Genomic DNA, 15,295 nt, shown 5'->3' on the forward strand with positions numbered 1-15,295 from the left:
AAAAAAAAAAAGCAACCAACCCACGACCTTCCTGTTTTATTTTTTCTTCTTCTTCTTTTTTTTTCTTTCTTTCTTTTTTTTTTTTTCCTTTCCCCTTTTCTTTTTTTTTTCGTTATCCCCTCCCCCCCGGACAGCTCGCTCACCCTTCCTCTCGGCTCTGCATGACTGTCACAAAGGTAAGGAGCCGCCTTTCCCGCAGCCACCTCTCCCCGCGGATGCTCCCCCAGCTCCCCGCTCCCAGCTCGGCTCTCCGGAGCCGGGGGGCAGCGGGGCCCGGCCGCTCCCGGCCGCTCCGCTCGGCCCCTGGCGGCTGTGCTGCAGTTTTAACCCTTTGAGCCGCAGCCCGGAGGGAAGGCGGTGGCCGGGGGTGGCCGCGAGCATCCATCCCCCCGGACGCGGCCCCGTTAAGCCGCTTTGCTCGGCAGCTGCTGCCCGGATCTCTACAGGTGGCTGCGGGCCGGTGAGGGGGGGTAAAAAGGGGCTGGGGGGGTCAGGGAGCGGCTGGGGGGGCTGCGGGCTGTAGGGGGCTCGGTGACGGTGGAGGGAACCCAACCTGAGCAAAGCTTCCCAGTGCCCAGGGAAGTGATGCCGGGGATTCGGTCCCCAGATCTGCCCCGTAACTGCTGCAGCAGCCCCAGGCGCTTCCCCACGTTGCTGCAGAGGAGGAAGGTCTTTATCTCCCATGATTTCCCCATGCCCACGGAGCAGCAGTCACCACTTGGCCCATTCCCACGGCGGGCTCAGGGAGCTGTGCTGGGTGCTGCTGCTGGGGGTCCGGGCGTGCAGCGACCCACTGCAGTGCTGTGATTTGCGTGCTGGGGAACAGGGTTGTATCGCATGGCTGGGGGCAAAGGGGTCCAGGCTGGAGCCTCGGTGCCGGGACGTGGGCTCTCATCCCTGCGCAGCACCACGGCCCTGGTTTCTGGGCTGGGCTCTGCTTCGGGCCCAGACAAAGCTTTGCCCGTCGCCCATTGCCACGGAGAGCGGTGCGGTGCTGAACTAACGAACCTCGCGTGCCAAGTGGAAGCAAACGGGGCGGGGGTCACCAGGTGTGCCCCCATGTGGGACATATCCGGGGAGAAGAAGCAGTGCCCTGCTTGCTGCTTGTCACCCCACGTGAGGGCCTGCTGTTGGGAGGAGACATGGTGGAGGCACAAAGGCTGGCACAAGTGGGATGGGGACATTGCTCGTGGCCAAAGAGCCCAAAGCAGCTCCAGACTGATGCTGGTGAAGAGACTGCGGGGGAGGAAACCCCCCGCCCCGCGTCTCAGTCCTTAACAAATAACTTGTGTTTCTCTGCTTTGCTTTTGTTGGGCTGGCACCAGCGTTTGTTGCTGGCCATTGCCATGCGCACCGCGCTGTTGCCGTCCCGAGCTCGCTGCCAGCTGGACAAAGCCAGCAGCACTTGTGCTGAAGGAAAAATGTGTTCCCAGCTCTTCTGGGTGCTGAGAGAGGGACTGGTGGGCAGACTGAAAAGGCTGAAAGAACTAGAGACCCGCTGATTGAAGGTGCCATGCATCCGGGCGGGCTGATGAATTTGTAGTGCTTGTTAGCAGATTTTTTTTATTTTTTAGTTTTTTTCCTAAGTGCAAACAGATTCATTCAGAGAAAAGGCCGGGCTGTAAGGAGAGCGTGCTCGGAAGTACGGTGAGGGATGAGCTGGTGGTTTTCAGGGAGCAGAGGGGTACGCTGGGAAGGCCCACACTGCGTGCACAACGTGTGCTTTCACCTAGCCCTAATCCAGCATGCCCATGGGTATTGCTTCCTGCAGGGTGGGCAGTCCTGATGCAGGCAAAGAGCCGTGGAGCTGCTGTGACATCAGTGCCAGGGGCTTTCAGCGGGTCAGGGCACAGACCCATTTGCTGGTCACAAATGTGACCTGAAGTCACTGCTCATCCCTGGGTGTGAGGATGGTGGGAAAGCAAAAGGCGCAAGCACCCGTGGGAGAGGAGATGCCTGTTTGTGTGCTCCGGGCTGCTTGCAGGGAGCTGCTATCAAGGTGACGTGGGGGACAGCTCTGTTGTGTTTAGAGATTGGGAATTGTGTGTGTGTCCCTGTGGGGAGGAAAGCAAAGGGCTCCTCGTGTCCTTCCCAGTGCAGGTGTCCAGTGAGTCCTGGTGCTGCGGGGACGGTCCCTCAGTGTACTCTTGCAGCAGCTCCTCCCACGCTGGGGCCACTTCCCAGGAGCTGCTGGGAACAGTGGCAATGGGAAACGTTGGACAAACTTTGCAATTCACATCTAGAGGAAAATCTATTTGACAAGCAGGTCCAGGTGCCCAGTGCAGGCAGAGCTATCTGGGAGCCAGCCCGAGGCGTGGGGAGGCACAAAGGCTCTTCTGAGTGTGGGGGTGGGCAGGGGAAGGTGAGGAGGGGGCGAGGCGTGCACTGTCAGGATGTGGAACGAGCTGGTTTCATCCGCATCCTGAGCCACCCCCTTCCCTCCCACGGTGAGGAATGCGAGTGTTCTACCCAGGAGAGTTTAGTCAGGTTATAAATAGGATGGAGAAGGATGGATTGAAATGCAGGAAGAGCCCACATCTCCTGCTTGGGGATCTACCCAAATGCCAGGAATCTTGCATTGCGTTGCATTGTGTCGTGTTGCGTTGCATTGTGTTGCGTTGCATTGTGTTGCACTGCATTGTGTTGTGTTGTGTTGCATTGCATTGCGTTGCATTTCATTGTGTTGCGTTGCATTGTGTTGTGTTGCATTGTTTTGTGTTGCATTATGTTGCATTGTGTTGCATTGTGTTGCATGCTGTGCCATGCTCCCTCAGACCAGCTCTGCTTTCTCCAGTCTCTGCAGTAAGAACCAGCAACATGAGAAGTGTTACAGGAACTGGGCAAATTCATCTCTGCTGTAGATCAGCTGTCCTAGGGGAAATCTGGGTCTTGGGTTTGGGATCTGTTGCGTGCAAGCAGAAAAACAGTCCAAATCCATTATGCATAAAGGACAGGGCCCTCGCTAGAGAGCTAACCACGTCTGCTTGCAGAAGGAGCACACAGAGCGCTTGTCCCCAGCTGCAGCCCAACATCTGTCTCCATTTCCCAAGACCTGCTCTGCCCCCAGGACTCGGCTGGGTGGATGCCATGGGCAGTGACATCCATCAGATCCAGGGCTGCTGGAACCAGACCCACCAGCAGGAAGATGAAGGAGAAAAATAAGCTGGTAGCGGGGATGCGCAGTGCCGTGACCCCCATGCTCACGAAAGAGCAAAGCTCACATACAAAGAACTGAGAACTTTGCTGGCTGAGCTTTGGTTTTGCAGCAAGCAGGGCATTGCTGGAGGGCCATGCTGGGCTGGAACTGGGTAACCCCGCACCCTGCATGGCCGGGGCTGGCTTGGTTTGGTGCTCCCAGCTCCTGCGCACTCCCAGAAGCTGTTTCAAAAGGCCAGAGTATAATTAACCATGAACACAAATTAACAAGGGCCTGAGGGAGCGTTAATTTGGGAGAGATAGCTTTAAAATGACTGGAGGTTTTTCTAAAGGGCACAGTTTAAATAGGATGCCATCTGGGAGGTCCTGTGGCATGCATTAGATGTAGTTATCCTATGGTCTCCTCTGGCTTTATTATCTATTAATTGGTATTAGTCATCAAGCTACGCTGCTTAGATAACAGCTTATCCTCTTAGTTCATGAGCAGATGAAGCCAAAACCAAAAACCCGGAGAGGAAATTGCATCCACGGTCTGTCGTGATCCAAGATAGCGAATGAGTGATGCAACCAAATGTGGTCAAGCAGTAATTAACGCAGAGGCCTTGATTGGGAGGGTACGGCAACGCCGTCCGTCGTGGCACTGTCCTCTGCTCCATCACTGAGGGCAGATTTAGTGCCTGGGGCAAACGCTGATCCCATGGCAAAGCTGATGCTGGTTCAATCGACCCAGCTCTTGGTTGCAGGCACTGGGCTGTGCAATCAGCAAAATGGCTTTGTCAGAAATGGGCTTTGGGCAGCACAGCTCGACGTTATTTCTGGAGCAGTAGCCGGGAGGTCTTCTGCAGACAGGTCACTAAAAGCCCCGGTGAATGCAGTACTGCCCGTGCTCTGAGCACTGAGGAGCAGCGCCGGCAACGTTACCAGTGCTCATCTCAGAGGGAAGAGGTGCAGGCCAACCGATGCGCCCAGCAAGGAGATTAATGGGGTTTGTCACCGCGTGGAGTTCTGTGAACGGTGTTCGGGGCACAGCTCTCCACCTCTCGCTGCCTTGGAACCAAGGCGGGCGTCTCTTTGTAGCTGGGATGCAGCAGCTGGAAAACCCTCTCTCGTTTGTGCTCATAAATAAGGGATTGTGCACAGTGGGTGGGGGCAGTCGGTGCAGGCAGGGACGGTGCTGGGGAGTCCTGGAGGAAACTGGGGGAAGTCCTATAACGGTGTGTGGGGCTGTTGGAAGGAGGATGGGGTGGTGCTGCTCCCAGCTGGGCCGGAGTGTGGGTGGTGGAACAGCACGGAGCACAACGTGCTCCTTCCTCTGCCTTGTGTTCGTTCATCTCCAGCATTGCTGGGACTTCTGGGGGGCTGGGAGCACTCATAAGGGGCCGCTTTGAGTCTAAAAATGGCAGCTCCCCATTTCCAGAAGCATGACTCTCATCAAAGGCAACTCCTCTGGCCCGCGGCTTTTTAATGAGTTCTAATTGTGATTCAATGCAGTATTAATCCGGGGCTTTGCCATGGCCCGGCTGCGGCCAGCAGGCTCGCTGGGGGCTGTAATTCATACCATGCAGAATGCAACGCGGGGTCACAGTCCCCCCCTCCCCCCCCCTTCTTCTTTTCATGGAAATTTTATCAAATGATGAATAGTTCAATTCATTATCCAGCAAGCAGAGAGCATGGAGCAGCCGGATCCCGGATTCCTATCTCCCGAGTCAGTGTGCAATTACCGAAATCTGGCAGCAGGCAGAAGCTCTGTGCCGCAGCCAGCTGCCGGAGCCCCCACCGATCTGCACCGCGTCGCTCACAGCCTGGAAGGGCCCCAGCGCTCAGCTCAGCTCCCACAGCTCCTTCCCTCCTTTGTTTGTCACCAAGCGGTGGCACAGCCACCGAGCACGGAGCACGGCTGGCACCCGAGGTGATGCCTGCATTGCAGAAAGCGGGGAGCCCAGATTTGGGTCCCATTGCAATAGGTGACGTGCGCAGCAGGGCCCCTGCTCGAGGACAGGGAGCTGCTCATCATTAGGACACGTGGTCCCAGCCGCCCATCGCTGCAGCCCCCGGTGTGGGGTTTTCCCCTCGGCACGGGGTGGTTTCTTCCCCCGCCGCCCCGCTGTGCCAATCCCCAGCCAAGCTGTCAGCCCGTATGGAGGTGTCTGGCCCCCTCCCACACTGAGCTCTGGCTGTCGGCCCCATTAATGTTCGTATTAAAGCGAGTGCTGCCGTGGTTTGCTAATGGGCAGGACCTGAAGGTGGTTCTCAGGTCGGAAGGCCATAAGATGGGATGGGAACTGATCCCTGAGAGAGCAGGATGGGGGTGGTCACCAAACCCCAAGCCCTTAGGGCTGTGGGGACGAGGTCCCTTTGCTGCTGTGGGGATGTTTGAACAGAACAGTGCTGCTCTGCTCCGAGCCTCCCTGCTCTCCGTGCCTGCAAGTGCTGCTCCAGGCACCCAGTGTCCCTGCAGGCACACCCCAACATCAGCACCCAGCAGCGTACACCTCTGCAGAGCTCCCCAGGCCCACCACATCTTTTTACCCCCAGGGTCAGTGGGCATCTTTCGCTTTGGTCATCCGGTGGGGAGCGGCCGCAAGCTGCAGCGCTGCCCCGTGCTTTGCAGCGATTGCAGATGGGAAGCTGGGAGGGGGCCGGGGGCTGTGGGCGCTGCTGTAACCGACGCTTCCCTTCCTCCAGGAGCGAGTGACCCCCTGAGCTCTGCGCCAGCCCCGGGTGGCAGGAGGTGCCCCGCGAGCCCACGGAGCCCAGCAGCTCAGGTGAGGAGGAGCTGCGTGCCTGCACCTGGGGGCGGGGAGGGAATCGGAGAGGGTGGAAGCAGCCAACTTTGGCCGAACGTCTTGCTGATGGAGCAGGATGCAGCGCGTGCTGAGCATCCCCGTGGGCAGAGCCTGAGGGATGCTGGCGGCAGCCGGCGCCTTTCGGGGGCTGCGGATCGATTCCCTGCGAGCAAAGCACTTTGGCTGCTGCCGTCGTCGTATTGATTGCAGCGAAACCCGACGCTGCAGCATCGTCTGCTAAATAGCAAAAATGAGCGTCGAGGCTCCAGCAAAGCAAGCAAAAAGCAAGCGCAGGGTGGGGATGCTGCGAGCTCGGCGGTGAGGGCTCCTTGTTTGCCCCGAGCAAGGCAGCTCCGTCACAATGCTGGGGACGTCCCCCCCCATCCCCACACACAAGGCTGGGATTGTCCGGTGTGGGCTGGCAGCGGGGGGGGGGGGGGCCGTGCTGCTTCCCACAGCCCCGCGCTCGCTGGCACTTCCCTGCACGGCTGGGACATTTCTGCAGCATGAAGCGTTCAGAAGATAGCGTTCGTTTTTCTTTCTTTCTATTATTATCATTATTATTTTTTTGGATAAATGTTGCCCCCCTGCTGGGAGAAACTTCTGAAGAAGCAGTGCAGCTGCCCAGGACTGCAGCATGGGGACACGGGGAGCTCAGTGCCACAGGGCTGTGTGGCGAGCGCTGTGTGGTCTCTGGGCCTGCCTTCCTCACCCCACTGCACCCTCCTGCTGTAGCAAAGCCCCATTTGCAGTGTAAATAACCATCTGGGTTCATTTCCCTTACAGAGCTGAGGCTCAGCAAGGAGCTGTGAAGGTACCAATGTCAGAGCTCCCAGCAGTTCCCTTTTACCCCAGTTTTTCACCCTCATCCCACAGCATCTTCCCAAGCAGTCTCTCCGAGCGGCCCTTCTCTCACCTTCCCACCATGCATGCGAGTTTCCAGCTCTCCCTAACCAAAAAGCAGCGAGCTGAGGAGGGGCTGGATTTATGGCTCCCTCCCACTGGAGGTTTTCTCTTGGCACATCGGTGGCCCCACTCATTCTCCTTGAATCTGGGAGAACTGCTGTAATGGAGGCTCCTGGCTCTGCGTTGGGTGACGTGTGACACGATTTGCTGGCGCTGATGTGAAATCTGTCCTCATTACACGGAAAGAGCTCTTTGTCTCTTTTAATGTCTTAAAAAGCTCTCAGGTCGGGAACGAGCACGCTGTGTTTTCCCTATTGCAAGAAGCTGCGAGCTCAGGGGGAAAGGAGGGCAAGGTCCCATGGACAGCAGTGACCCGGGGCACTGCCCTCGTCCCCGTCCCTTTGTTCTGCATCAAAACATTTCCGCTGCCTTCGCCGGGTGGGAAGGAGTTGGGAAACAGAGTGGGAGGAAAACTATGCTTGTTTACATGAACCATCGGCGAGCATGGGGCTGGCGTTCCTTCCCAGCATGGGGCCCAGAGAGCTTTCTAGGGGGGCACAGCCCCACGGTGATGCTTTGGGGTCTGGGATGGGGGGTGACCCCCTGGGGGTGCCCTGAGGTCTGTAGCAGCGTTGCCATCGGCGTGCTTTTGGGTTGGCTCCATTGCATCCTTCAGTTGCACGGATGTCCCTTTGCACTGTCCCGCTGCGGTGGCCCTGGGCTCGCCTCCATGACGTGGGGGCAGAGCCCAGCGTGGGCAGCTTGGAGGCCTTGGTGAGATGCTGAACTCGAACCAGGTGCCACGGGGGTGTCAGGATTGTATAAATGGATCAACTTCACGGAGCCCCTAGGGGGCTATGGGCCGGGGCCACGTGGGAAGCACAGGAGGAGGGGTGGGGACGGAGGGGACAGCCTTTCCCAGCAGTGCAGGGACCATTCCCATGCAGTCAGTGGTCTCTGGAAAGAAGAACTCGTTGACAAGTTGAGCTCGAGGGAAATCCCAGGCACTTCCTTCCAGACTGGAAAAAAACTCATCTGGCAGATAGATAGCACTTCAGAAGTGTTCATTTTGTGCTTTGCCTAGGCTGCGTTAATGGGATAAATCCTTCGTGTCTGTAAGATGAGTATCCCCAGTCTCTCCTCTGCCTGGCCATTGCCCCAGCGCTAATATCATCGCAGCATTGCCCACAAATAGCATTGCTGCTGGCTCAGGACGCTGCTGGGGAGGCTTTGTGGTAGTATCTGCAGGTGTGGGGGGCACTGGGTGAGGCTGGTCCCGCAGCTATTGCATGCACATCCCCTTCTGCAGCACAACTCTGGAAATAGCATTTTGGAGCAGCCCTGCCATTGCTACCCCTGTTTGCTGGGGCACAGGGATGCAGATGTGCATGGACGTGGACGATGATCTGCGCTGCTGTGCACAGGGATGTGATGTGATGTGTGCAGGCGTGCTGCTGTGCACAGGGATGTGATGTGTGCAGGCGTGCTGATGTGCACAGGGACGCTGCCGTGCACGGGGATGCTGGTGCACATGGAAGTGCATAGCCAGGGCGGAGCGATCCCGTCCTCGTGTTGGGATCCCAGCATGGACCGCGCTTCCTCGGGGCCCTGCTCAGTGCACGTACTGTGGTGTTTCTTGCAGCCTGCAGGGCGCTCCCATTTGCTCAGGGAAGGAAGGAAAACCCTCCGTGCGGGGATCGCTCCGTTCCCTCGAAGAAACTAGGCAGCAGTGAACACTCCTCCCCCAACACCCCCACATCTGCAGCCGCATCACTGAGGATGCTCAGGGCTGGTACCCAAGGTGCCCAGAGCATCCCCCGGGGGTGGAGGGCACTGACCCCGCCATGTGCTGGGGCTGAGCAGCGGGGGACGCCCTCTCGCAGTCCCGCGGGGTGTGCAGGGGTTGTATGGGGTTTGCTGGTGGGATCCCCCCCCCTGTCCCGGGCCGGTGAATTGAATGTTTTTGCTTTCCCTCTCTGCACAGAGCTCTTGTCGAGTCCATGAGGGACCTGCACAAGTCTAGCGTGCTGGGGAGCAAGCACGGCAGCCTGGTGAGTGTCCCGCGCGGGGCATTTGGAGAAGGCTGTGTCCGAGATGCATCCAAACGGCAGCACACCGAGGGCAGCCCGGCCCCAGCACCAGCGGCTGGGAAGGGCCCTTTGCACAAAGATGTGCTCTATTTGTGCTCCATTCCTGGCACTTCTCCCCACCGGCGTGCCCGGGGCTGGGTGACATCGGTGTGCTCTGGGCTGGGTGACATCAGGCGCTGCAATGAGCGCTGCTTTCCATGTCGGGATTGTCATGAAAATGAGGAAGGGATGTGGCGAAATGTTAAATCTCGCTGAGCCTCGTTAGCATGAAAGTCATTAACGTGAACAAAAGCCGTTTTCAAGGTTGAATTGAGAAGCATCAGAGAACTGAAGAGATTAAAATCAGCGTTTGTTTGGCTCTAATCAATGTGCAAGGAGCAATAAGCAGTTGATGAGTAACGTAGGCAATCTGATCAACACAGTGCTGTGTAATGCTCAGTTCTCCTGCACAGAGTGGATTCCAGCACCTCAGCCCCTACCTGTGCACGGAGCAGCTCTAGAGGAGCTCGGGTGGATGCAGCTCAGGGCATGGCATCCACACCATCCCAACCCACCCCGGCGCCTCCTGCTCCTGCGTTTTCCCCTCCAAATGGAAGAAATTCCACTGGTTTATCTCCCTCCTCAATCTGTGGCCAACAAGTGCATTTGGGGGCTCAGGGGAAGGGGCTTGGGAAGCCCATTGGGAAGGGGCTGAGCCTTCCTTGACCATGAGGCCCTGCATCCTGATGCTGATACACCCGTGGATGAGAGGCGACAGCCTTAAATTGCACCATGGGAGGCTCAGGTTGGATATCAGGAAGCATTTCATCTCTGAAATGCACCGGCACAGGCTGCCTGGGTTGTGGTGGGGTCACCGTCCCTGGGGGTGTTCCAGCACCACGGGGATGTGGCACTGAGGGACACAGTGGGCACGGTGGGATGGGATGGGGCTGGGGATCTCGGAGGCTTTTTCCAACCTCAGTGTTTCCGTGGTTCTTTGATGAATTTCCCTCAGAGCCCTCACCGTGCGGGCGGGCCGAGCAGCACAGAGAACACACAGCTCGTTAAGGGATGACGGCACGCTTTGCTGTGTGACTGCCCACTGCAGCATTCGGGCTCTTTGCACAAGCTCTGCTCCTCCGCCGCTGTTGCCAAGACTCCCGATGCCTGAAAAGATGCATTTAAAAATAAACCCACGGAGACAAGAGCTGGGCCCTGCTGCTGCCGGTAGGCAAAGGCTGGAGCTGCCAGGAGCTCGGGCAGGGGCTGGGCTTCGCTCCTTGTTCCCATTCCCCAGCGAGCTGTTCCCAGGGCGATGGGCCTTTGTGTGCCGCGCTCTGCCAGCTGACGCGGGGCTGCAGGGGAGCCTGGCACAGCACCTCCAGAAGAGCTTTTCATCCCGGAAAACAGAAAAGCCCGGAAAACAGAAAAGCCCAGAAAACAGAAAAGTTCTTTGTGTGTTGCTTTGGTTTATTTTTCATGCAGCTGCTTCTGGAGCTGCTCCCCGCGCTCCTCGCTCCTGCGCGGGATGCGTCCTTTCCTTGCTCCCAACAGCCCCGCAGCACATGGTGCAGCTCCAGGATAGGTGCAGCTCTGTAAAACCCCAAAGCACCGACCAGGCGATGCTGTGGGAGAGGAAGCTGCCTGTCCTTTCCCTGCGTGCTGCCACTGATGGCTCCTCTGCGTCCGTGCCTCCATCCAGCACTGCCGTGGATGGAAAATCCCCCCCTGCCTGACCTACATTTCGTGCTGCCGTTCATCTGCTGCACAGATCTGCGCGGTGGGGCGGTGGTGGGGTGAGGTGCTAGTGGCAGCCGTGCCGTGGTCCTGGCTGTGCTTCCCAGCTCTCTGCTCCTGAGGGTTGCACAAAAACGACGCACCAACAAATGCCCCAAAGCAGGCAGGGTTTCTCCTAAAGCTGCACCTTCAGCGATGTCCTTTTTGCTCACAAAGTGCTGCGGGAGCCAAAACCTCCTCAAATCTGCTCCAGCCGTGCTTGGTTCCTGCCCTAACTGTGGTGAAAGAGTTTTCCCCCCTCCCAGTGCGGGATTTTGGGACGCGCTCTTCCCCTCAACTACTTAAAGAAGCAAAACATTGCCATGATCTGACAAACGCTGGAGCAGAGTGGAGAGATTCCCAGCCTTTCGTGAGGTCTCATGCCAATGCAGAGCGGCGTGGTTGGGGATGGGGTTGATTCCATTGCTTCACTTCAGAGTGCTCCGTCGTGTTTCTCACGGAAGTTCTGCTCAACCTGAAGCAAGGGAGGGGCTCCGCAGTGAACGGAAGCGTCAGAGTGCAAGAACTGCACAGAGCCGGAGCAAAGCTCGGGAACGGCAGCACGACGCTCCGAGCTGAGAGATGGATGGAGAAGGCTCCAAAAAACCAGCAGCACTTTTGTAACGCCTCGCAGCTATCGAGAGCGAGGCGATGGAAAAGGGAAATGCCCATTCGCCTCAGCAGAATGCATAGAGTTACCCCAAGAGCGAGCTTGCATCGCAGGGTTGCGGCCGCTCTAGGTAGCAGCTCCCAGAAGTGCTCCTGGCTCTGCAGGGCTCTGGGGACGCTGCGGCTTAGTGCAGGTGATGGCCAGGGCATGCTGCACGTGGTAGCTAAAATTAGCGGGGTTGTCTGGCTCTGAGCATCGGCTGCCTGAAACGGGAGCAAGCCAGGGCTGAAAGTGCAGGGGGAGGAAGGAAATGGCATATTGCAGTGTGAATCTGGGGGGATTTCCCCAGTGCTCACTGCACTGCTGCCAGCGTGCCCATGCCCATGGGATACATGGTGCCCTGAACTCCATCTTGAGCAAAGCTCCCACTGACCCAGGAGGAAGCAGAAGGGCTGTGCTATGGGGCAGGAGAGTGGCTGAGAGGTTTTTCCAGCATTTCCTCTCCCTTTGTCTCCATTGAGCTGAAATCCTTTGGGGCAGGGGCTGCTTTCCTCCCCAGCTGCGTTGTGCAGAATGTGGGGTAGGAGGTTGTCCTCATCCTGGTGGGGTGTGGTTGGCTGCAGTTTTCTGCAGTAAAATGGTGTTTCTTGTGAAATTGTGTATTTTGTTGGGAAAACATCCCTGCTTGCAACCCCTTGGCAGCTGTGTTCCTAGCATGAGGTGCATGACCTAAAGCCTTGGGGGGACCCTGTGCCGGCTGGGGGTCTCACACTGTGGGGCCACACACTTATCCTTGTCCCTGCTGCTGCTCCCCCACCCTAGGATGAGCCCAGCAGATGGAAAAGGCATTGGGAAGTGGGCTCTTTTTTCTTGGCCAGAAAATCTCTCTGGTTCATTTTTTGCAGGAAAATCCTCCTGCATTCCCACGAGGAAAAGCTTTGGGCCCCCACTGGGAGCATCTCCATTGACCCAGGCCATTGGAGCACGGCAAAGGAGATGCTGAGATTTTTATTTTCCGATCCAGAAAGCTCTGTCGGCATAAGAACCTCCCACCAGCTGCAATTCCCTGCTGCTCCAGGGTATCCCCAGCCACCGCACCCCCCCTCCATCCACGTCCCCAAAGCACAGCAGCGTGGGGACCTCGGCATCGCCCCCGCAGCATGAAGATCTATTGCTGTAGCAGGGAAGACTTGCAGGCTGCCAGAACAATACATGTGCAGGAAGCGGGGTGCTGGGCAGCCCCCAGACATTTCCCGACATTCTGCTGCCATTTCCGGGCTGTCTGCGGCCCTGGGGCTGCTGGCTGCTGTTTGCAGGAAATACTGAGGGTAAAGGAACGGCGCTCGGGTTCTGGCCAGCAAAGCGCTCTCGAGCCGATTGCTTCCTCCCAGGGTGGGATGGAGGCTCGCCCAGACTGGGGTGAGAGAACAAAGAGATGAGAGCAACGCAAAAATGCTGAAGTCCTGAAGGATGCATCGCCGCTTGGGGCGGGCGGCGTGGGGTGCGTCTGTACCCGGAGAGCAGAGATCCACACGGAGGGCACAGAGCAGCTCCAGGCTGCTTGGAGCTCATGGGTGTAATGCTTCGTTTGGCAGCAGCTCGTTGAGATGAGCTTGATGCAGGAGGATCAGGAGCTGCTCATTCCACAACCAGGGCATCCTCCTGTGTGGGGAGACGCTAAGAAAAGGCTGAGTTGAGTGGTGAAATAGGGAGCAAATGGCCTTCGGGTGGGATGCGGGGTCCTGTTGCAATAGGAATAGAGTGGCATGGATGGCAGGAATGGGAGCAAAGCCTCACCCAGGGAGCAAGCTGAGAGCTTAAATGCTACTAAAAGACATCTTGCGTGCTTTTAAAACTTTATAAAGATGTTAACTTTAGCTTCAAAATGGGAACTCATCTATTCAGCGAAAGGAAAAGATAAAAAGTAGTGGAACTCTAGAAAGAAGCAGCCTGGGCTGTGCTGGGGTTCCTCCCCGCCTGCCGTGCTCCGACCGCTCGGGCAGACCTGGCACAGATTCACAGCGCTCTGTTGGATGTGAGTCTGCATTTTTTTTCCCAGCAGAAACGTTTCCATCCAGAAATAAAAAGTCCATCTGCTCTCACTGTGGGGTAAACCCCCGAGGATCCGCATCCCCTTCTCTTGCAGCACCGCCTCTAATGCTGCAGGGTGCAAACCCAGCACACCTGCGTGCCCACCTCCCAGTTTTGACTTTGCACGGGTTCAGGGCCACTGCTCAGTCCTGGCTGTGCATCCTCCAAAGGATGTTCCTGGTGCTGCAGGGTTGGGAAATGCAGCTCCCAGTGCAATGCATGGGTGCAGGATTCACCGCTGCATCCCTCCTGCAGTTGGCCCTGCCATGCACGGGGCAGGTGGGTGGAGATTTACTGCCCTGTGCCCCTAGGTGTGCATTAAGCCTGGTAACGAGCCTGTTGTATGAGTTTGTATGTAGAGATGGAAACACTGCTGCCTAGAGTTTTAAGCATTCCCTCATCCTGTTTGGAAGATACCACGCTCTGGATCATGCATCCACAGTACTGTGCTTGGGGGAGGCCCCTGCAGCAGCGGGGATGTTTGCTGGGGTTGCCCCTTGCTGAGGGCTGCTCTCACAGGTGACCCAGCATTGAAATGTGTGCTCACATATCAATAGCTATGAAAACGCTGCTCTGAGTCCTCTGGCATGCGTTTGCTGGTGTTTGGATAGAGCTGAGTGCTTGAGTTGCTCTGGGCTGGCTTGTGCTCTTCAGTGCCTTTATGGATTTTATGAAGAACACTTGTGCTCCTGTAAGAATTATTTTAAAAAAAATAAATTAAAAAAGAGATCAAAATGATGAAAGCCGCTTACTTTTTACTTAAAAAAGCGGTAGTGCCCTCGTGTCTGTGCGTGCACCTTGCTGCGGGGAGCAGGGCATGCAGGGAACGCAAGGGGAGAGCCGCACAAAAGGAGCAGGGCAGTGGGGTACAGCCCTACAGCTCTCTGCTGCTCACTCCCCTCTGCGCGCTCGCCTTCTGCACCAGTGCATGCTTTCATGTGCTTCGGCCTAATCCATTTCCAAGTCATCGCATTAAAAGCCTTAATTCCTTTGTCATACGCACATGAAGTGGTGGTGCTGTCTCCCCGACGAGCGGTGCATGCTGGAAAGGCGATCGCCCCCGGTTCTGCGGCAGCGCCGAGCCTTTCCGTGCCCTTTGGGAGTTGCATCTTGCAGCGGGGACCCCCCCCCCCCCCCTATTTTTCCGGGGCGCTGTGCTCGCAGCTCTGCCCGGCCATGCTTCAATGAGCAGCAGCCGCGGCGCAGACAGCGCTGCCCCGACGGGGGCTGGAGAACAGCAGCACGGGGTGTGGGGGGGGCTTTGCTGGCGGCGATGCTGACGGCGCTGTTTGCCCCGCAGATGTCATGGCGCCCGCAGTACCGCAGCTCCAAGTTCCGCAACGTCTACGGGAAGGTGGCGAGCCGGGAGCACTGCTTCGACGGCATCCCCATCACCAAGAACGTGCACGACAATCACTTCTGCGCCGTCAACGCCCGCTTCCTCGCCATCGTCACCGAGAGCGCCGGCGGCGGCTCCTTCCTCGTCATCCCGCTCGAGCAGGTGAGTGCCTTGCTCCTGCTCGGAGCATCCCAGGCGTCCTCCTGCAGCGTGTGCCCGGCTCTGATCTCCATAGTGGGGTTCTCTTCTGTGGCAAAGTCAGGATTTGTGGCTGGCTTAGGGAACTGGGTTTATTCTTTAGGAAGAAAATGCAGTGTTTGGACTCCATGGTCTTCGTAGGTCTCTTCCAGCTACAAATATTCCATTCAACTCTACTCTACTCTTCTCTACTCTACTCTACTTTACTCTACTCTATTCTGTTCTGTTCTGTTCTATCCATTCCATTCCACTCTACTCTACCCAACTCTACCCTACTCTACTCCACTCTGTTCTATTCTAGTCTATTCACTCCATCCTATCCTATCCTATCCTATCCTATCCTATCCTATCCTATCCTATCCTA

At 57.2% G+C, this 15,295-nt stretch overlaps 1 protein-coding gene across 1 annotated transcript in view; it reads left to right on the forward strand.

Moving 5' to 3' along the window:
* Positions 60-15,295, forward strand: part of CORO2B (coronin 2B) — a 27,666-nt gene continuing 12,430 nt past the window's right edge. Inside the window, exons 1-4 of the mRNA XM_021407696.1 lie at positions 60-176; positions 5,842-5,921; positions 8,833-8,899; positions 14,695-14,895. Of these exons, the coding sequence (XP_021263371.1) occupies positions 8,849-8,899; positions 14,695-14,895 (252 nt within the window). The 5' untranslated portion in view covers positions 60-176; positions 5,842-5,921; positions 8,833-8,848. The remainder of the gene's footprint in view (positions 177-5,841; positions 5,922-8,832; positions 8,900-14,694; positions 14,896-15,295) is intronic.

This window comes from Numida meleagris, chromosome 9 (assembly GCF_002078875.1).
Source record: "Numida meleagris isolate 19003 breed g44 Domestic line chromosome 9, NumMel1.0, whole genome shotgun sequence".
NCBI lineage: Eukaryota > Metazoa > Chordata > Aves > Galliformes > Numididae > Numida > Numida meleagris.